The sequence below is a fragment of the Panthera tigris genome, chromosome A1 (assembly GCF_018350195.1).
Source record: "Panthera tigris isolate Pti1 chromosome A1, P.tigris_Pti1_mat1.1, whole genome shotgun sequence".
Classification (NCBI taxonomy): domain Eukaryota; kingdom Metazoa; phylum Chordata; class Mammalia; order Carnivora; family Felidae; genus Panthera; species Panthera tigris.
In genome coordinates, this window is record NC_056660.1 from 110,762,728 (window position 1) to 110,784,943 (window position 22,216).

At 51.9% G+C, this 22,216-nt stretch overlaps 1 protein-coding gene across 14 annotated transcripts in view; it reads left to right on the forward strand.

Moving 5' to 3' along the window:
• JADE2 (jade family PHD finger 2) overlaps positions 1-22,216 on the forward strand; it is a 131,833-nt gene that overhangs the window by 106,068 nt on the left and 3,549 nt on the right. For 13 of the 14 annotated variants that reach the window (XM_042983957.1, XM_042983971.1, XM_042984003.1 and 10 more), the window contains 7 exons: positions 4,330-4,490; positions 5,151-5,362; positions 6,558-6,725; positions 8,141-8,257; positions 9,523-9,987; positions 18,504-18,621; positions 22,050-22,178. In XM_042983957.1, the coding sequence (XP_042839891.1) occupies positions 4,330-4,490; positions 5,151-5,362; positions 6,558-6,725; positions 8,141-8,257; positions 9,523-9,987; positions 18,504-18,621; positions 22,050-22,178 (1,370 nt within the window). The remainder of the gene's footprint in view (positions 1-4,329; positions 4,491-5,150; positions 5,363-6,557; positions 6,726-8,140; positions 8,258-9,522; positions 9,988-18,503; positions 18,622-22,049; positions 22,179-22,216) is intronic. The other variant, XM_042984018.1, reaches the window with a different exon arrangement.

Here is a 22,216-nt window from a genome sequence, read left to right on the forward strand (position 1 = left end):
ATGGCTTAGGTTCAAATTGCCACTCACATTCAGTCTGACATTGGGACAGAAACATAACCTCCCTGGGCCTTGGTCTCCTTGTCTGTGAAATGGGAATGCCGATGGTACATCTACCCCCTATGGTGGTTGAGATGACATAGGGAAACGACACCTGGAAGACATTTGGCATGGGACCTGGCTCACACAAGCACTCAGTAAAAACAGGCCATGAGTTGTCTTCACATCAGTCCCAACTGGGTCCCACAAGCAGGTCTTATCTGGGAAATCTCCAGGCTTTTAAATAGTCTTTAAGTCAGGAATAAGCCATGCTCTTGACTTGTTAACTCCTTTTTGAGAGTTCTAAGTGGGAGGGAGTTGAATGCTGACACACAGCAGATGCTCTGGAAGCAGTTACTTCCGGAATCCCAGGAGGATTCCCTGCCAGGGCAAGGTAGGAGCTAGGTCAGGGTATATCCTCTCCAGGCTTTGTAGCCTTCAGGTCTGTGGATCACAGAGACCTGTGGTGCCTCATGACTGTGGCCTTGCCTCCAGCAACAGAGGTCAGCCAAGTGATGCTTTCTGCATGCTACAAAACCCTCTAAGTCATGTCTCTGGGTAGAGGGACCTGATGTCCTGACCTCCCCGGCCCACCAGCACTCTTGGCCTTGGCAGCCCCATGGCTCTCACTTAGGCCCATTTTGACCAGGCCTGGGGCAAAGATTCTAGCCCTGACCTCCCTTGACATTGGCACTGTTGCTTTCCAGTAGCCACACCTCTGAGTGCCCGCCTGGTGCCAGACCTGTGCTGGACATGGAATTACAGAGGCAGATAAGACTCTGAACGCTGCTTATGTGCTCTGTGAGGACTGGGGGCTGGGCAGGGCTCATCCTGTGGCTGCTGAGGGCTGAGTGCTGGGCCCTCTGACAGTCAGGGGAGCTCTAGTATTCTCTGGAAGGGAGAATATGTGGGATTTGGAGAGGAAATGTATTCTCCACATCCCCTCCCCAGGGCCAGAAATGTGGATTAAGCTCCTAGCCAGTTTGACACCTTTACATCTGCAGACTGTGCAGACTGAAAAACTACCACTGACCTATTTGAACTAGTTTTCTCCTCTGTAAAATGGGCCCGATAACAGTAGCTGCCTAATGGTGTGGCAGGGATGAAATGAGAATACACATGGCAAGGGCCCAGGGCAGTAAAGGGGAGGGGCAGGCCACCAGCTGGGCCGAGAGGGGATTCCTGATTAGGCTTGGCCCAGCTGTCTGTCCTCCCTCCTCGATGTCAATGTCAGGTGGTTCCGGAAACATCCAATGGCCTGGGTAATTAATTGCAGATGCTTCCATACCAGTAGCTTGGCTTCTGTCTGCCTGCATGGTGCTTTATCTGTTGACATCAAGAGGAGAGCACGTGTTCAGACTGCTCTGGCTTTTCTAGGTGCATTCCCTGCATATGCTCAGCTGCTCTAAGCTGACAGGAGCCAGGCATTCCCCTCCTGTCTGTGCTCTTTGGAGAGGATAGACTAGAGGTAGGGAGGGGCTGTTTCCTTTGCAAAGTCTTCCCTATCTCCCTCCAGCCCAGTCCCGCCATCTTCCAGGGCACCTCCCATTGCAAGGCCCTTATCTGGAAGCCAGCACAGCAACCACCATGGTCAGAACTATTAACAGCAGTGCTTCCTGAGGATTCACTGTGCTGAGCCTGCTATGTTCATCTTCTCATTTAATTACCATATCAGCCCTATAAAGTACATCTTACTGTCCCCATTTGATAGATGAGGAAGTTGGGAAATTCTGGGGAATTCCCTGTATGACCGCCAGGGCCTAGTGGGCTGGGCCAGGAAGTCACAAGCCAAGGGAACAAGCACTGGGTTGCCCCTGTGAGGCCCAGAGAGAGGCTGTGCCCCCATCACGCTGTCATGCTGGCTTTCATTGCTCTTTCCCCACTGCTACCCCAGCCCCCTCTGTCTCCCTTTTTGTCCATTCTTCCCTGGCCCTTTGGCAGGTCTGCCTACCTTATGGTCTGAAATTTATGTGGGTAATGAGAACCTGTCTCAGCCCCTGATCATGAATTGAGTGATGGCCTGTGCTGCTCCCTCATTGTGTCCAGAAGATTCAACCTAGGGCAAAACCAGCCTCTGGTGTAGGTATAGGCTTTTGAAGTAGAGACCCTCCCCCAGATTCCAGCCCAGGCCATCTGCCTTCTTCAGCTGATCTGTGTCCTGCTAGCTAACAGTCGAGACTGAGACCTTGGCTTAGGGTCAGGTGATCCCCAGCTGGTAGAGATAGCTTCTTCCATAGCCAGAGCCAGAAGAGGTGTAACACTTGAGGATGAGATCCCCAGGAAACACAGGAAATGCCTTTTCTGGTGTGAGCCCCTTAACCCTAGATTCTCAGAGAAAGAAAGGAACTTTCTGACTGAGAACACAGGTGTCGGTAGTTACACCAGTAGGTAGTAGGGCACTCTAAGGTTATATCCGAAACCTCATTGAGCATACGCTGGGGACACAAAGTAGCATCAAGACAAAATTAGTCTATGTTTTTAAAAAGTATTAATTCCAGTAAGATCTTTGTGAGGAAAAGCAGGATTTTATAGTACTAAGAGTATCAGTATTACATCTATTTGGAATGACCTATTTTACAGGGGGGGCTGGATGGAGTCACCATTAGTCATTACCTGAGGCCTTCCTTAATATGGGCCTCTCGTGTGGGAAAAGGTGGCACCAAGCACTTTCCCTTTCTCCTTACTCCCCTCAACCTTCTCTGAGCCTCCTTCCAGGTCTGGAGGCCATTTTCGCCTGTCTCCTTCATCCTTCCTGCCCCTCTGGCTGACACCTGGGGCATGTCCTGGAGCCCAGGAATCCTCCCCATAGCTCAGCCATGTCCCTGTGCCATCCTGCCCTCCCTTCCCGTGTCTGCGCTGAGTACAACCCCTGGCAGCCCTGCCTTCGACCCCAGGAGGCTCCTCGGGCAAGTAAGGGCCTCTCAGCCCCTGGGAGGGCTGGCCAGATGGAAGCCAGGCTCCACAGCAATAACCATGGCAACCCGTGGAGGGTGGGAAGAGCTGGCATTTTGAACTGGCATCAGGAACTGAGGGGCAGCACACAGCTGAGCCAAGAGGGGGAACTATGCCCTCCCCAGATAAAAAGCCCTCCAGTTCCATCTCAGAAGGAGCAAAGTGATATCTAGAGGTCTTAAAATACACACTCACACACCTGTAGTGCTTACTGTGTGTCAGGCACTGTTTTAAGAGCTTTCCACATATTCATCCATTTAGTTCTTATCAACCATAGAAAGTAGAGTACTGTTATTATTAGCTTATTTTTTTGGATGAGGTCACTGGTCACAGACAGGTTGGGCAGCTTGCCCAGATTACACAGTAAGTGGTAGATCAGGGGGCTCCTGGCTGGCTCAGTCGGTAGAGCATGCGACTCTTGATCTTAGGGTTGTGAGTTCTAGCCCCACGTTGGGGGTAGAGTTTACTTAAAAAACATAGTGTATCAGGACTTTGGGTCCACATTTTGCAGCCAGGACCCTTCAAATGTAGCTGCCTCAGGGAGAGCCATGACCCAAGGGAGGGCTGCCCTGGAGTATGATTCTGGGACTGTAGTAGGCCCATCCTTACTTATATCCAGGGGAGGAGGCCTCCATCTCGCAGTGGGGGAGGGGATACCATGGTGAGAGACTGACTGCTCAGGTTATGTCATATTTGAGGGAATGATAAGGTATGTGGGAGACACTGTCTTCTGGGAGTGTAGACCCTTTATGTGGAAAGGGCCACCATGAGCTACAGCAGTGTACCCAGGTAAGGCTCCTTCTCACCCTAGAGGAGACCTGGCCTCACTTTCCCCTGTGGGGACATGGGGATAATCTTGGCCTCTCCCTAGCCTTGAGGGGTATGCTGAAGGACCTGAAGCCCCACTCGCTCTTTCCCCCTTGTCCCACAGTGGCCAGCACTGGGCATTGCCCAGTGAGAGCACATAGGCTGACTCCTATAGGCCCAGGCGGGGCAGATCTAGATTATGGAGCTTTAGCTAAGGCCCAGATGCCTTCATGAGAGGACCAGTAGAGTGCTCTGGGCAGAATGGATGTTTATGGGATGTGCAGGACAATAGGTCAGCACCCACTCCCCACCCACACTCTGCCCTTTGGTCTGCTCTCCTGCTTACCCGTAGTGCTTTGAGTCTCTGCAGGGTGGGCAGGCAAGAAGAGGTAGTATAAGGAAGTAGCATCAAAAAATCACACTTGTCCAGCAGCTCCTCATCTGGGCTGGTCGACTCACTGGAGGCTGCCAGACCCAGTAAGGCTGGCAGGCTGAGGATCCCTCCCCTCATAATACCCTCTCTTGATTTCCTAGGATTCTCCCGCCGCTGGAAGGCCCCCCTACCCAGGTGTCCCCTAGCAGCTCTGAACTTGGCGAGGGCTCCCAGCCTGATTGGCCTGGGGGCAGCCGCTATGACCTGGACGAGATTGATGCCTATTGGCTGGAGCTTATCAACTCGGAGCTCAAGGAGATGGGTAGGTGACCTGCCAGGCTAAGAGTGGGATCGGGGCAGGTCAGGCAGAGTTTTCTTCTGAATGCCACCCTCAGAAAGGTAGTGGGCACAACTGGGCTTTGGCACTGCATAGACAGGAGAAAGTCCCCGCCGTATTACTGATTGGAGAAGTTATTTGGTGTGTCTGTGCCTCATTTTCTGTAGCTGTCAGGTGAGTGCACTAATAGCATGCAATTTCCAGAGTTGTTGAGAATATTGTTAGTAAGCCTGACTATTATACGAAGAGTAAGTGAACACATTAATGAGTCTAGGATGATAAATGAGGCTGAGGACACTTGATATGGGCCACTACTATCTCCTAGGAAGGTTTCCCTGAGCCCCCTGCCATACACACAATTCAAGCAGTGGATTCCGCATGCACACAGCTGTACCCCAGAGATACTTCTGTGTTATCTGCATGTACACGTGTATGTGGTCACAAGCAGGGTGTCTAAAGTCAGAACACCATAACCAGCCCCAGGGGTCTTTGAGATTGAATGGTCCAGCCCATTCTGTTTCCAGATGTTGGAGCCCACGACAGTGGGTGCATTTTCCCAAGTCACACAGTAAGTGGGTGGAGACCCATCCACACGTCTGCCCTGATAGACCAGGCTCCTAACACCCTCCCCTGCTGTCCTCACAGAGAGGCCAGAGCTGGATGAGCTGACGCTAGAGCGTGTGCTGGAAGAGTTGGAAACCCAGTGCCACCAGAATATGGCACGGGCCATTGAGACACAGGAGGGGTTGGGCATTGAGTATGATGAGGACGTCGTCTGTGATGTGTGCCGTTCTCCCGAGGGCGAAGATGGCAACGAGATGGTCTTCTGTGACAAATGCAATGTCTGTGTGCACCAGGTGGGCATCCTCTCAATCGTTCTCCCCCATGCTGCTTGGCCAGGCTGCTGCCTGGAACTGGTCATTCTCGCTGTAGGAATGCAGTAGCACTGTGGGCGTAGGCCCCTGAGAAGGGCAAGGGAGGAGAAGGGAACGGAATGAGTGCCCCATGGCTCAGTCCTGTCAGCCAGACTGGAGTGAATGTCCACTGGGTTCTCTTTCCATCCTTTTCCTGTGGGCCTCCATCAAATCCCCTCACTGAACACCCTACCCCCTGCCTCTGTGCCCCTCTTCCTCTGCTCCTCACCGTCCTGAACTTCTAAACAGGCAGCACCGTGCAGTGATGGAGAGCAAAGCCTGCAGCCAGGGTTCCTGATTTCAAATTGTGGCCCTGCCCTTTACAAACTATGTGACTTTGGGTAATTTCTTAATCTCTCTGGACCTCTATTTTCTCAGCTACAGATAAAAGTAATTTCTTGTGATGACTAAGATACTTCTAACGAGCTATTTGCTGAGAACAGTATAGTACGAGCTATAAGTATTTATCATTATTGATGTTATAAATCAGGAGTTGCCTGACATGCCCCCCTCTTGATCTTGGGCCCCAAAGCTCCCAGGTGTGGGGTGTTTCTGGGCTTTGTTTATAGAAGACTTGACTGGAACCCAGTGGATCCACTCTAGCACACACACGTACACACACACACGCACACACACATCTCCTTATCCACCGGTTCTGAAATATTTCCTAGGGAGCTCAGAGGGGCTTCATCACTTGTCTGCGTACCCCCCATTCATTCTTATCCTTATACCCAGTAGCTCTTAGATCCATAAGCCCTAGGCATGACCAGGAGGAGCCCCCTTCACAAATCTCTATGAAAAAAAGTAGAAAGCTCTGGGCCTTGTCCTCAGGTATCATAACATACCCAAATGTATGTTCAACTTGCAGGAGTTCATAGACACTTCTGAAATCCATCACTCACTATGAATCTCTGGCCAAAGTGACTTTCCTCCCAACAGAGGGCAGAGCTGAGCCCTTCCACAGAGGACTGGCATCTTTGCCTTAGAATCCTTCTGGAGGCCTCCTTACCAGAGCCTACTAGCAGTGTGGCCCTGTAGCTTCTAGCTCGGGCTGGGGCTGAGACCATTTGCAGCTGAACCCTGACCAGACGCAGATGGCCATTGCATCTAACTTGTGACCACTCTGCTCTCTTCCCAGGCATGCTACGGGATCCTCAAGGTGCCCACGGGCAGCTGGCTGTGCCGGACATGTGCCCTGGGTGTCCAGCCAAAGTGCCTGCTCTGCCCCAAGCGAGGAGGAGCCTTGAAGCCCACCAGGAGCGGGACCAAGTGGGTGCACGTCAGCTGCGCTCTGTGGATTCCTGAGGTGGGCAGACAGGGGGATGGGGCAGCCCTGGATAAGAGGGTCTGCTACCAGAACTCTGGTAGCAGAGCACTGGGAAAGAAGGCCACAGGTTTGCATAAAAAAGGGATATCTCACGTGGCACCTGAGAAGAACTGGGGCAGCGACCCACAGAGAGCTTTGCCTGTGGACTTGGACAGAACTCAGGTGGTAGTTTCTATGGGTAAATGAGATTATGGACACTGGGGGATCCAGGTGGTAGGTCTGAGAGCTGGGCAGATGCCAGGCCACGGAGTAGAGGTGAAAGCATGTTGTGGGTCCTTCCAAATCCAGGCAGTGGTTCCAACCAGTGTCATACCCCCTGTTTAAAACAAAAATAAGCCAGCTGACCTAAAAGGAAATCAGGCAATCAGGCAGAGAGCTTATTAGAAGTGGATAGCTAACTGGCTGGGATGGAGGGGTCAGCCTGGGTCTGAGTCTGGGTGGAGGGGGACTGTGGGCAACAGGCTTTGCCCACTCTGAGTTAGAAGCCCTGGGCTCCTGGAAGGTCATGCTGTTTTATTTGAAATATGAAATGCTGACATTCACCAGTTTCTGACCCAGCCCTGCTGTGTCCCCGGACTCAGACTGAAGCCCCACTCTGATGCTGCCTTTGCCTGGAAGCAAGCCAGGTGGCCCTGTCAGCAGATGCCTCTCCCCTTCGCGGGCTTCTAGTCTGAATGTTCTTGCAGGGACCCACACTGTGGGCTTCTGTGGTGATAGTGGTTGTGTTGACAGTGGTATCTTTCTCCCAGATCAACATCTTGAAAGCTGGGACTACCTCTGAGTGTACCCTGGGCTGGGCACAGCAGAGACAGGCAGAACCAACAAGGATTTCTCCCCACCGTGGGGGCCCTTTGGTTTAGGACCTCTGGACAGGAGCCCTTCCTCTATCTTCAGACATGGGCAGTAGGGAGGCCAATGCACCCTCTGGGTCTAAGAGGTGGGCTGTGCCCAGAAGACTTAGGCATGGTTGTTGGTTTCTCCCCATAGGAGGGATAGGAAGAGCTAAATAAAGGCACATCCCTATTGGCCAGGAGAGCTCTGGAAGCCCGCAAGAAGAAATGCTGCTTTGGGGTATTTACTTGTTGCCCAGAAACATAAATTAAATAAATACATGTTATAATAAGTAATCTTTGTGCACGCACACACACATACACAGTTACACAGACTGCTGTGCACTCTCATACACAGTCACAGTTTAAGACTAGTCACAGGTGAGGAAACACCAACACACTCAGTGGTCAGCCTGGGATAGTCATGAAGGTCTTGTGATTCAGGGGCTCTCCCATTGCCCTGTGCACACACTCCCTGGTTTCAGCAGACACCTCCCATTTGGGGGATCCCTAGAGGCAGGCTGGGGATGAGAGGCCTGATGGAGCTCCCTGTGTCCTGCCTAGGTCAGCATCGGGTGCCCTGAGAAGATGGAGCCCATCACCAAGATCTCACATATCCCAGCCAGTCGCTGGGCTCTGTCGTGCAGCCTTTGCAAGGAGTGCACAGGCACCTGCATCCAGGTACGTGGCCCATTCACCTGCTGTCGCCCAGGAGGTCTCCTGCATATACCATCTGCGTAGAGGGGTGCTTCTGGGACCCTCTGGAAAACACACAGCTGCCACCACCCCCACCCTACTCCCATAGTGCTATATAGACAGAACCACTGATGGGCCATGGAGGCCTGAGACTGGAGCCAGACTCAGAACCTCACCTGAGAGGCATTCCTCCATCCCCAGTCCCTCTGGGCATGGGGTAGAGTGCAGAAGCAAAGGCTCACCACATCACTGCATTGCCGAAGGATTCTGGCTTTCCCCAAGAGCGACTGTCTTGGGTTAATAAATACAATGACCTCACATCTGACATCAAACATGTGGGAGGGGTAGGAAACACTTTTCGTCCAGCTGAGCTAATAGGCTCTCCCCAAACAGGACAGGGCTGCACCAGTCTTTCCACAGCATTGGTTCCCACATTCTGGTGTGCGTCAGTAATACCTGGAGAGCTTGTTAAAACACGCATTTCTGGGCCTATCCCCAGAGGTCCTGTTTCAATAGATCAAGAATGGGCTGAGAATTTGCTTTTCCAGCAAGTTCCCAGGTGACCCGATGCTGCTGGTCTATAGATTGGAAAGTGGGGGTCATCTTTTGTCCTTCTTTCTCTAGCAACAGTTGTCATTGCAAACACTAGATGTGCCTCCACCCATTTGTAAGACTTTCAAAATGACTTGTGAGTGCGACATAAGTGGTCGTTAATATTTGGGTGGGGTATTCCTGAAACATTTATCAGTTGATCACAGCCATCATCCAAGGCTGTGAGGGAGGAGCAGTCCCTGAGTCGGCCCTAGCTGCCTGGACAAGAGAAGGAAGGGGTTCCTGTCCAGCACCTCTTCCCAGAGGACAAAGGAGGGATATGACTCCCCATCTTAGATGATGTTGCAGAAAGGAGGCAGTGACCCGCCACCAGCCTTTCTTTTGATGCCTCTTGTTCCAAAGTCATTTTGCCCACATAGTTATGCAGCTTAATCCCCAAAGGATTGTCAAATCACCTGACCATTTCCCCAGGATATATGGTGCTGAAACCCATTTCCTCTCAAGCTCCCCCAGAGTTCCCCCTTCCCACATACCACAGCTCCTTCCATACCCACAGGATGTTGGGGGTCCATGCCATTTTATATAGGGTCTCACCAGCATCCTGGGTTCTCAGTGGAACCCTGGAGAGTGGCCTACATCCTTCTTCCTTCCTACCAGGGCTCCCCTCATGCCTAACATTTCCCCTCCTCTCCCTCTAGTGCTCCATGCCTTCCTGTGTCACAGCATTTCACGTCACATGCGCCTTTGACCATGGCCTGGAAATGCGGACTATATTAGCGGACAATGACGAGGTCAAGTTCAAGTCATTCTGCCAGGAGCACAGTGACGGGGGCCCTCGGGGTGAGCCCACTTCTGATCCCACGGAGCCCAGCTCAGCTGGTGAGGACCTGGAGAAGGTGACCCTACGCAAACAGCGGCTGCAGCAGCTAGAGGAAGACTTCTACGAGCTGGTGGAGCCCGCTGAGGTGGCTGAGCGGCTGGAGCTAGCTGAGGCACTGGTTGACTTTATCTACCAGTACTGGAAACTGAAGAGGAAAGCCAACGCCAATCAGCCACTGCTGACCCCCAAGACTGACGAGGTGGACAACCTGGCCCAGCAGGAGCAGGACGTCCTATACCGCCGCCTGAAGCTCTTCACACACCTACGACAGGACTTGGAGAGGGTGAGTCCCCCTGTCACTTTTCCACCTTCTGGCCTGTCTGGTGGGCATCCTAGGAGGTCTTTCCACCCCATGTACACTGCCCTACAGCAGCCATGGCTCTCCAACTCCAAATGGTGATGTCTGGCCAAGTGGCTGAGGGCTTCCAGTTCCCTGACAAGGTGGGGGTAACTTATACTATGCAGAACAGGGAAGCCTCTAGCCCTTGGATCTCTGAGCCCTTCTTGTCCCGACCCTTTTATGGGCCTGAATGGTAGGGGCCCTGCTGTGTTCCTGAGGCTCTAGGGCATCAGACCTGGGGCACAACCCAGGCTTCGAGCTTCTGTTGGTCTCTGTCCCCATTTGTAGCCTGTTCCCAACACATGAACTTCAGCTTGGAATCAGGCAGGGGAGAAACTGGGAATTGCAGCAAGTTGTATTAGCCCACCAGGCATGTTCTGGACCAGGGCAAGGAAAACAGGTATTAACGTGGGGCGTGGCGGCATATGGGTGGGCTGGAGACACAGTCAGCCTGTGTGGAGTAGAAGGATGAAGCTGAGTGGGTGGACCAAAGTGTGTGTGGAAGCTGCAGGATGTTTTAAGCAGGGACTGTCCCTCTGGCTGCAACTTCCAAACAGTCACTGGGTCTATGGTGGATGGGTTGGCTGAAACTACCCCCAGCTGTGTACTAAGGAGATCGGTGGTCTTGGCTTGGTCCAAGGTGGTAGTTCTGGGAGCAGAGTAAGATGAGGAGACCCCATGGCTTTGGGGTGAGCTGTGGTGGTTAAGGGATAGTGAGAGTTGCTTTCTGCCTGGAGCATGGGAGCCCCCAAAAGGTTCCATTCCCTCCTACTACCCCAGAAGAAAAGATGAGGAGATTACACCTTCCACGGAGAATACGCTTGAACTTGACTTTACTTTCCCACTGTGTTTCCTCCAACGCATAAAGTACTACCACCAAGTTGGAGGCAATCTAAAGATGAAACCAGATATTCTCTGAACCCCAGGTGCTGTTTTAGGGACATTCAGTTCTGGGGTTCGAGAGCACATGGGATCATGTCATAATGTCTTTCATGCATGAGCACAGACACATGTCTGTCCTTTCCCCAGTCCTTGTAAGGAAACAATCCTGAGTGAAAGCTTTGAGGGGGATTTGTATGACCCGAGGCAGCTGTTTTTCTTATGTCCATCTCGTTGGCAAGTCTGTAAAATGGGTAGAACAACTTCACAGATGTTGTGCCGTGTTGAAGGGAACCTGAGGTGAAGCCTCTGAAACTGGACCTGGCTTCCCCAATCTCCTTCAGCCGTACTCCTCTGCCCTGACGCCTGGTCAGGGGGAAGTGACCCTGATGGCCTGAGAGGGAACCTTACCGCGTGGCAGCCAGCCTGCCACCAGATCAGAAGGGGGAGGTGGAGAGTGGGGACACCAGATGTCCCTGGCTCCAGCCAGGGCAGAGAACAAGGCCATCTACATTGCAGCCTCTACTTCCTGGGCAGCCCAGCCTCCTGTGTCATGTGGCAGTGGCGTCAGGTACATTTGGACATCGAGTACTTTCAGAGACCAAAGCTGCATCCAGAGTTGTCCTCAGGCCACCTCTGAGTCTGCAGGCTCCAGGCCTCCAGTGCAAACACCCTGCTTTTACTCCTGTTGTTCTCCAAAAGACCCCTCAAGTCTGACCTACCCGGTCCTGCTGGTCAGCCCACTGGCTCCGCCTGGACAATGCAGGGAGGCCAGGGGGCAGGGTTACTTATTTAATCATTATCTTGAAAGTAGAGGCAAAGTAGATTCTCCTGGCCCTAATGAGCAGGTGAAGAAACTAGGGCTCTCGAAAATGAATGACAGACATATTAGAGGAATGTGTGTTTTCTAGGGTTTGAGTTGAATTTGGGCTTGGATGGGGGATGGGGTTTGTCACCAGGAGAGATGTTGGCTTAACCTCCTATTCTGTACATTTCCTAAGCAAAAGCATCCCCCACCCTCTTGCCTTCATTGTCAGCTGGTACAAATGTGGCTAAGGGGCCAAGGTCAAGGGCTAGGATGCCAGCAACTTCCCAGGCAACCAGAGCTGCCATGCAGAGAGGCCTCTGGTGGGACTCTCCACAGTCAGGTGTGAACCAACCCACTCTTCCTCCAGGAAGAGGAGACAGGGCTGACTTTGAAGGGGTGCCAGCTGAGAGTGAGGCAAGGGCGTGTGCAGCCCTGGTAAGCTGTGGAGAGTCAGAGAGCCCTGTGCCAGCTTGATCCCCTCCAGGTCTAGCCTCAGGGCCTTTCAGAGCCGCGTTGGTGGCTTGCTTGAGTGAACAGGGCTGAGAGCTCTGCCACAGGGGAGGCTTTCTGCAGAGACCCATGACTGTTGGTGGCCTGGTCGTGGCCCAGTGCCAACGGCCAAGAGTATCCAGCCTCTGACTGGGCACCAGGCCAGTTTGGGCTGGATTCATCAGGGAGGCAAAGTCGGGGTTGAGACTGATGCCTTGGGCAGTTGTGGGTTTGCATTCAGTTCCGGCATTTCCCGGCTCTGTGCCTTCTGAGTTTCAGTTTCCTTTCTGTAAAATGGGAATAAGGAGCCAGCTGACCTTGGAGTCACAGTGGTGGTGGGAGCACAGTGACCTCTGCTGTTCATCGTGGTTATTGTTGCTGTTCTGGCTCTTAGAAGAGTGGGCTGCTTGCAGAGAGGGGCTCCGTGGAGGACTGAAAGCGTGAGCCCAGTGCTAGGACCTGGGAATGAAATGGTATCTTCCCTGATCGACGTGTCCCCCCGAGGCCAGGCAAGAGGTTTGCTGAGAGAGCAGAAGGCAGGGCCACTCTGCTGCCACTAGCCTGAAGTCCCACTTTATGGTCAGCCTTTATGTGTTTTCCTTAAACTTCAGCCGCCGGCCTTGGCCCCAGCAGGCAGCTCAGGAAGGCATGGCCACTGCTGTCTCCCAGAGTTATTCACAGCTGACAAAAAAATTGCGGTGCCGATGAGCAGCCTGTCAAACGCCGACTGGTGTCCCCTAGCAACCGTGCTGGCAGTTCGGGCTGTGCAGGGCCTCTGTGCCTGTGGCTCTGGATCCAGTTACTAGGAGTTTACTCAAGAGCATGACCCGGCCTGGGAGGGTGGGGGCAGCTCTCAGACATCTGCCCCCCTCCCTGAGGAGGGACATGTGGGATCTTCTCAAGGCCCTATTTCTTCTACCAAGGAGAAGACCTTGCCCTCCCCATACTTGCCACCCACCTGCTTCCTTGTCAGGTTGGTCATACCCCATTTACTCTGTCCTCAGTGCCCAGATCATGTTCTTCTTGGCCTCCCACCAAAGCCTACCTTGTCCAAGGCAGCCTTGGCTTCCAGAACTCTGGCTCCTCAGCCCCCATAGCTCCCATATCTAGAATGTTTCCAACCCATTAGTGTCTGCATCTCACTGAAACCTAGTCGCCACCTCAGAGTGCTCCCTCATCAGTAACCCTGTATCCTCAAATCCCCCTTCCTACTCAGCCTTCTGTTTCCCTGCTCAGTACCACCTCCAGGCTCCCCACTCTTCACTGTCCCTGTTTTCTTCACCCCCACCCCATGTGGCATTATTAGCTCACTGCCTGTGCCCTTATCCCTGTGTGAAGACCACATACCTGGCAGAGCCTTACCTGGTAGGAATCCTATAGTGGTGAGTGGATAAACCCCACCAAGGTTCCTGTCAGCCAGCCTTGTTCTGGGACATTCTAGACTCCCCAGCCTATCACCTGTCTGCACCCTGGCTCCACCTCCCTCAAGGCTCCCCCTTCTGGGCCCTCAGTCTTACCTCCTGTTCATCAGACCAGACCCCTCCAGCTTCTCACCTGTAAAGCCCTCCCTATCGATTTTCTGCCCTTTTTCCCCCATTCCCCCTTCCCCCAACACACACCCTGCAGTAAGGGAGTCGGCCTTCCCTTCATGCCTGCTCAGTCTCCCAGATTTGAATCTGTTTCACCTTCTGCCATCTCCAAAAGCACATTCTCCTTTCATGTGTCCTTCCAGGCATGGGACCCTCTGCCCTAACCCCCATCTGTCCCTTCCTGTCTTCCCTCACTGCTTCCCACTCCGGCCAGGCTCCTGCCACCACCATCTACTAGGGCCACCAACAGCTTCCCATCACCTACATCCAGTGGCCACTTCTCCATCCTCATCCTCTCCCTTCTCAGCAGTGGTTACCACAGTCAGACATGCCTTTGGTATTGAAATATGTTTTGTGTGGATGCTTTGACCAGAACCCCCCTTAATACCCTCCCGTTCTCTGCTCTCTGAGTGCTCCCTGTCCCCGGTGATCATCAGTTCACCACACTCAGTCTGACCTCTCAGTGGTCTGCTCCACAGCTCTGCTCCCCATCAGGAGGCTGGTCCAGCCCACACTCCCTTCTGAACTCCAGCCTCTCGTGCCCAACAGGCCCATAGGTCCAAGCCTGCCCCCCACAATCTCCCTAGTCTCCACAAATGCCCAACACTAGTCCAGTCTAGCTCAGGATAACTGGCTGGGAGCGCTCCCTGGCCCTCCACCCTCCTCACCCACATTCAGGCTCACTCTGTAAAACTACTGATAACAAAACAATTTCCTCAAAATGTAAAGCCTGCTTTTATTACCAATCTGTAGTTTGGGGGGACTTTGCTACTTGATTCATCTTTTTTTACTCTGATTTTTTTTTAATGTTTAGTTATTTTTGAGAGACAGAGAGCACATGTGCAAGAGGGGGCAGAGAGAGAAAGGGACAGAGGATCTCAAGTGGTCTCTGAGCTGTTAGCACAGAGCCGGATGTGAGGCCCAAACTACAAACCATGAGGTCATGACCTGAGCTGAAGTCGGACGCTCAACCAACTGAGCCCCCTGGCACCCCACTCTGATTTTTTTAAAGAGAACTTCCTATGTTTATAATCAGAAAAAACAATAATGACAAGTGTCAGGAACCTAATAGCCTGGATGAACTTCTAAGGTGATATTAATACTTCGTCCCCAAAAGCCATCACAGAAGTGGAACTCCACAACATTCAGTAACATGTAGCTATGTAACCAACAGTCTTGAGAGAAATTAGAGAAGTCATCGATGTTCCCACCTCACCCTGGAACCAAGGGGTCACATCATGACCAGTGTACCAACCACAGAAGGTGGGTATTGTTGGGATTCTCACAGAAAGAAGCATTCCTGTCTTCCCTAGCAGGAATCTCCAGATGGTACTGATTGTGTCATGCATCTTATCAGGAAAAACATGGAGCATTTACCTGCAATATATTGTACTTTTCATGCCTCATTCATATCTACAACTGTATATCATGAAACAAACATAGTCAAAATTTCTAATTGGATCAAAAAATATACCAGTACTTGCTTTAATATTTCCTTCCTGTGCCGTAATGAACTATCTAAGTCAGTAGCCTATGCAGCTCGCTTTGGAGGCCCCTGGCCTAGGGCAGTAATTCTCAGATTATATAGTGCTGTATAAAATCTGTTTGAGGACACAACCACCAGAGACTTTCACACTCCCCCAAGCCTGGAAATTTGTGTTTCTAACCAGCCACCCAAGGGATCTTGATGCCAGTAATTCATTTGGGTTTGCCGTGAGAAACCTTTTTGTAAAGTTTCAGATGAAAGAACAAAAAATAAATAAAATAAAAATCTGTATTTTAATAGAAAGTGATGAAGTAAGTAGTGGTTTCTTTGAAGGGGACGTCTGCACCTCTAAAGCTCATGTCATTGTTAAGGATTAACGTTAGAGTAAGTTCGATGGTGGAATGTTTGGGAAATTTTTTAAAAGCTGGACTTTGAAAAAAAAAAGCTGGACTTTGAACTGTTTTTAGGTTTGATGTATTGACTGGTTTGTTTTGAGGCCTTCAAAGTCATGAGTCTGTCTACGTCTCTTCACCTCCATGGTCCCCATGCACACGAAGCCATGTGACTCCTAGGAGGGAAGCAGACCAGGTTTCAGGGAGAATAATGCTGAGCTGCTTGGATGCAGTGGACAGGGAAGGCCTTCTGGAGGTTCCTTTTTTTTTTTTTTTTTTAATTTTTTTTGGGGAGAGAGAGAGAGAGAGAGAGAGAGAGAGACAGAGTGCTAGCAGGGGAGGGGCAGAGAGAGAGGCAGACACAGAATTTGAGGCAGGCTCCAGGCTCAGAGCTGTCAGCACAGAGCCTGACACAGGGCTTGAACTCACGAATGGTGAGATCAGACCTGAGCCGAAGTTGGATGCTTAACCTACTGAGCCACCCAGGTGCCATAAAATATGTTTTCTTACAGTTCTAGAGACCAGAAATCCAAGATCAAGATGTTGGCAATGTTGATTCTGTCTAGAGACTCTGAGGGAGGATCTGTTCCAAGCCTCTCTCCTGGCTTCTGATTGCCAGCAACCCTTAGCATTTCTTGACTTGTAGACCCATTATTCCATCTCTGTCTCTGTTGTTACATACCATTCTCTCTATATGTGTCTTCACATGGCCTTTTATGAGGACACCAGTCATTGGATTTAGGGCTCATTAATATGTGGTATGACCTCATCATAATTGATTATATCTGAGGTTCCAGGTAGACAAAATTTGGCAGGAGGCACTGTTCAACCCAGGAGGGAAACCAGTGGAAGTGTTAACAGGGGGAGGATTTACATTTCAAGAAGATGATCTGGGATAGCAGAGAGGCCAGAATGCCTACTTGTCCAGATGGAGCTATTGCAGGTGACCAGGAAATGGAGGGAGCTGATGGGAAAGAGTTATGTTCATCAGGGACTGATGGGGTGGCTCTGGGGGTGATTGAGGAAGAGCTGGATCCTGAAGGGTGATGCCAGGGTCTCAGCATTTCTGCCTCACCCCACCTTACCCCCAGCTGCCCTTGGCCTAGCATTGTAGACACAGGGACTTGCTCTGCCTCTCCCCTGCCTGGCCTTACTCTGGATCTTCATCCCCAGCTGATGCACTTCTGTGTGATCAACATCCACTCATCCTGTCCCTTTGTCCAGGAAGCCTTCTCGCCACCCCCAGGTCTGGGTCAGGGCTGCCTGCTCCTGTCAGTACTTGCTCTGCATCTCTCTGCCCTGCTGGGCAGCAAGCCCTCAGAAAAAAGGGACCTGATGGCATTGCCCACTGCTGAGCCAGGGCGAACACCATGTGAGTTCCCAGAGCTGAAGCTGGTGCTTAGAGATGTGTGATTATGAGGACCTCCTGAGGAAGTCCAGGATTTGAGAGGAAGCAAGGGCTCTTAGGCTGGGGCCAGGCAGCTGCCCCTTTGGGGAGGTGTTCGCCTTGAATGGCCATGTCCATGGTCTAGGCTGGGTACACACATTCTAAGGGTGGAATGCTCCTTAGAGTCCGTACAGAGCCTGGAGCCAACATTCTGAGATATCCTTCACCACTGAGCTCAGGAAAGAAGGGAGGACATCCATGTCCACAGAGAGGTGTGATCACAGCTACCCCCAGGCCAAGAGAAATGGAAGTCATGATAACAGGCAGAGGCTCTGGAACCCATAGGTCTCCCCCAGGCAACTCAAGGTCATGCAGCCTGAACTCAGCTTTGAAGATGGAACCCATCTGCAGACGGAAGTACTGGCCTCAGCTGCACAGACCCTGGGGGGACCCAGAATTCCAGCGCACAGCTTCTGGCCATCTGTCCCTGCTTTGGAGGCTTCAACCTGAGCTAAAGACCATGGTGGAACAAGGAAATGTCTTGAGGGAGGGCCCCAGAAGTGTGATATACTCTGAGAGCAGCTGTGAGGGGATGGCACACTGGGGAAAGGCACCAGGTGGATGGGGAGCAACATGACCCATCCTTCAGGTGCTTCCAGAACAGCTGCAGAGTGAGCTTAAGCAAACCGGTCTCCAAGGGACTAGACTCTCTTCCTAGCTGCCCTTAAGCAGTCAGAGAGGCCCCTGCCTTTCCCCCTGAGAACTTCTGTCTCAGGCTGAGTGAACATAGCCATGTGGAGGGGCCTTGGCCAGAGCAGACATGGGCTTGGCTCAGGTCTTAGTGCAGCAAGTGGACATGGCACACTCAGCCCCAGGGGTCAGAGACTGCCTGAATACTCAAAGCTGCTCTGCTGGAGTTCTCTCTTCTCTGCACCATGGCCATTTGTGTCTCAGGATAGAAGTTTGCCTTGCCATGGTGTTTTTGGCTGAGGAATATCTTTGATGGACAAGAGTCCTTGGACAGGAGGCAGAGGGATGGAATTGGTAACCTTACAAGGCCCCACTGAGCCTTGGGGCACTGTGTAGGTAGGGAGAGGGCAGCCACAGGGGCAGCATGGCAGAGTGAGCCAGGAAGTTCATGCCTAGAGAAGGCAGGTAGAGTCACCAGCCTGAGCTAACTGGATGCTCTCCCTGCCTGCTCTGGCCCAGGCCCAGTGGGAGCCGCAGGATCAAGGCTGTGCTTGGCCTGTGTTTTGGACCAGAGAACTGTGGCTCAGGGCTGAGGACACACTCAGGGCTTGGGAATTGATTCCTAGATGTCCCAGGCAGGTTAGGCAGCGGTGCCCCCCCCCAACCCTCGCCTCAGGGCTGGGAGGTCAGGTGTGGCTGCCCATGAGTAAAGTGGAAAACCTCTCTCTTGTCTCCTCAGGTTAGAAATCTGTGCTACATGGTAACAAGGCGTGAGAGAACGAAACACGCCATCTGCAAACTCCAGGAACAGATATTCCACCTGCAGATGAAACTGATTGAACAGGACCTGTGTCGAGGTAGGCATCTTCCCTGCCCCCTGCCAGCCACCGCTCAGCATGCACACTCTCAATGGGCCAGGTCCCAAGGAGGGTTTGTGTATTCAGGTCCTAGTGGGGGCCACTGGCCCATACACAGACCTTCCAGAACCAATTAAGTAGGCCAAGATGGGACCTACTAGGGCCTCAGTTGTATGTTGGTTGGCAAGGAGCCAGAGATGGGAATGTGGGGATCAGGCCTCTCCTGAGGAGGCTTTCTGGTCCACTGGGGATACGTAGGTAGTTCCAGGGCCATAGTGGTGCAGGAGTAGATTGCACGTGCACAGTAGCTCTAAGCTGGTGTTGGGACAGGAAGGGGCCAGAAGCTAGAGAGCTTCCCTGAACCCCTGTGTGGCTTCATGTTGATCCTGAATCAGGCAGCTGCTCCAGAGATGGAAGAGGACCTCTGTGTTCTTTCTCTCTGACCTCATCTGATAAAATTTGGATGCCTACTAGCAGTTCTTTTTGTCTGTTTTCTTCTTTTTTTTTTTAATTTTATCTTTTATTTTTTAACATTTACAACAGTGATTTCAGGAGTAGATTCCTTAGTGCCCCTTACCCATTTAGCCCATCCCCCCTCCCACAACCCCTCCAGTAACCCTCAGTTTGTTCTCCATATTTATGAGTCTCTTCTGTTTTGTCTCCCTCCCTGTTTTTATACTATTTTTCCTTCCCTTCCCTTATGTTCATCTGTTTTGTCTCTTAAAGTCCTCATATGAGTGAAGTCATATGATCTTTGTTTTTCTCTGACTGACTGATTTCACTTAACATAATACCCTCCAGTTCCACATAGTTGCAAATGGCAAGATGTCATTCTTTTGATTACCAAGTAATACTCCATTGTATAGATATACCACATCTTCTTTATCCATTCATCCATCGATGGACATTTGGGCTCTTTCCATACTTTTACTATTGTTGTTAGTGCTGCTATAAACAAGGGGGAGCATGTGTCCCTTTGAAACAGCACACCTGTATCCCGTGGATAAATGCCTAGTAGTGCAATTACTGGGTCGTAGGGTAGTCCTATTTTTAATTTTTTGACGAACTCCATACTGTTTTCCAGAGTGGCTGCACCAACTTGCATTGCCACCAACAATGCAAAAGAGATCCTCTTTCTCCACATCCTCGCCAACGTGTGTTGTTGCCTGAGTTGTTAACGTTAGCCATTCTGACAGGTGTTAGGTAGTATCTCATTGTGGCTTTGATTTGTATTTCCCTGATGATAAGTGATGTTGATTGTCTGCTTTCTTCTTAAACTCTTCCCGTGACATGTATTTAAGAGATCTGGAAATCTAAGGCCAAAGAAGCTCCAGTGTCGCTGTTTTCTGCTAGTTGTGTGGATATTGCCAGACACAGGGCCCTTCCCAGAGTGTTTACATGTTCAGAAGAGCAATGCTTTACTCAAAAAAGGTCCTCTAATGTAGAATTACATGCAGCTCGGTGGCAAGATATTTTGAGCCAGGAGCTGCCGCTGCTAGTTCAGCCTCTGGGTCAGGCTAGGCCTGCAGTGGAGAGGAACCAGAGCTGTTGGGCCACCCCCAGAACGAATGACTGAGGACCTGGTACCGCCCCACCCTTGCCTGAGGCAAGCTGCCTCATTTGCACTTTGGGATCACCACCTACTCTGGCCCAAGAAACCAGCCGTGCCAAAAACAAGTCCTGGGTGAGGCCGGGTCATGTCCATGCAAAGGTCAGAGCTTACCATGCATCCCCAAGACTGGCAGCTTCCTGGCTGCCAGAGCTCTCCAGGCTCCTTCTCCTCTGTTGATTTTTTCAGCGAGTATTAAAACTGAGTGTAGATAGGATGCCAGGCCCTGTGCCGGGTACTGCAGGGCACGCTGCCATGGGCGGAACGGATAGGCTTCCTGTCTTTGTGGAGCTCACCATCTGGAAAGATAAAGGAAAGTGGTGCCCAAGGGGCTGCAGTTGGCACCAGTGCAGGTGCAGAAGTGCCAGAGATGGCTTCACAGCAGTGGTGATCCTGGAGCTATGTGTCTGGCTTCTTAGGACCTCACTGTGGTGAGAGGTCCAGCTGCAGAAGGAGAGGCCCACAATCAGGGTAACAGAACGTGGCAAGGCCTGTAGTACCCTCAGGCACAGGATTCCAGAAATGAGGTCAAGAGCCAGGTCTGCATCCCCACACTGAATCTGGGGACGTTTACAGCTCCTGGAGCTGAGTGGCAGCATCAGGCATCCTTTTGTTCAGAGCGAGACATGTGGGGAGAAGACTGGTTTGCCTCTGCCCGAAACTGATGACCCCTGGGACGGGCATATGGCTACAAGCATATCGTCGAGGCCTGTCTGGCCGGAGCACTGGAGAAGCCTTCCTGTGGCAGTTATATTTAGGCCATGAACCAGTTGAAGAGCAGTACAATTTGGAATCCTAGAGGCTGGAGCTTGTCTTTTTAGAGAAACTGGAAGGAGGCTGGCATAGCAGCAACTTGGGCAAAAGGACCACATCTCAAGTGAGGTTGGGGTCTTGCTAGGATCAGATGTGCAAGGTCTTGTAGCCTCAGAAGGAGCTCAGACTTTCCTGAGGGCACTGGGAAACCTTAGAAATCTCCCTCCAGAGCATGTAGGCAGGAGTGTCATGTCAGAGATGAGGATTCTGAGGTTGCACAGGGGATTAGCAGCACAGCTAGGGAGAGTCCATATCCCTCAAATTTCTTGTAAACCTTTATCTGAGAAGCACTCCAGACTCCTGCTGAAAACCTTAGGAGAAGATTTCTGGCAGCTGGGCCTCCCCCTGCAGATGTCCCTCTCCTGCTCCAGTGTTCTCTGTGGCTCCCTAAACCTATGTGGTCACGGACCAAAAGGATATAAGGGCCAGGTGTGCACCCCGAGTCTGCTATCTGCTGTGTGACCTCGAGAGCAGACCAAGAAGCCAAGGCAGGAGACTTGCTCATGGGACTGACCACTATGGCTGGACTAGAACCCACATCTCTTGACTCCTCAGATAGTCCTCAGACTTCTCTCCACATCCATGTCTGGCCGCTCGGCCTAGCATTGAAGGCCCTGACCTGGCCACTCACCTGTAGTTACCCTTTGCACCCACCAGGACTCCCACCCCGCCCCGACATCTATAGGCCATGTAGATGTCAGACTGCATTCCAGGTCCTGGAGGAGGGTCCTCCACTCACTTTGTGGCCCTGTGCCCTCCCCAAGCCACTCAAGGGCAGAAGTAGGCACTTACCTTCTGTTCCCCACCAGCTGTCCCTGACTCACAGGAGCCCCATTTATCCCAGGTCCTGGGGCTCTGAGCCTAGGACACATTAGCAGGGCAAAGTGACCTGGAAGTTGAGGCACAGGTGATAGAGGACTATCATATGGATGGCCCATAGTGATCTTGGTTTTGACTGAGCTGCTCGGGTTAACCGCCTCCCTCCTGCTCTCTCTTTCCCTGGCAGAGGGGTCTGGGAAGAGAGCAAAGGGCAAGAAGAGCGACTCGAAAAGGAAAGGCCGTGAGGGCCCGAAGGGCAGCCCCGAGAAGAAAGAGAAAGTGAAGGCGGGGCCCGACTCAGTCCTGGGGCAGCTGGGTGAGTGAGTGGCCACACTGGCCTGGCGGACATGGCCA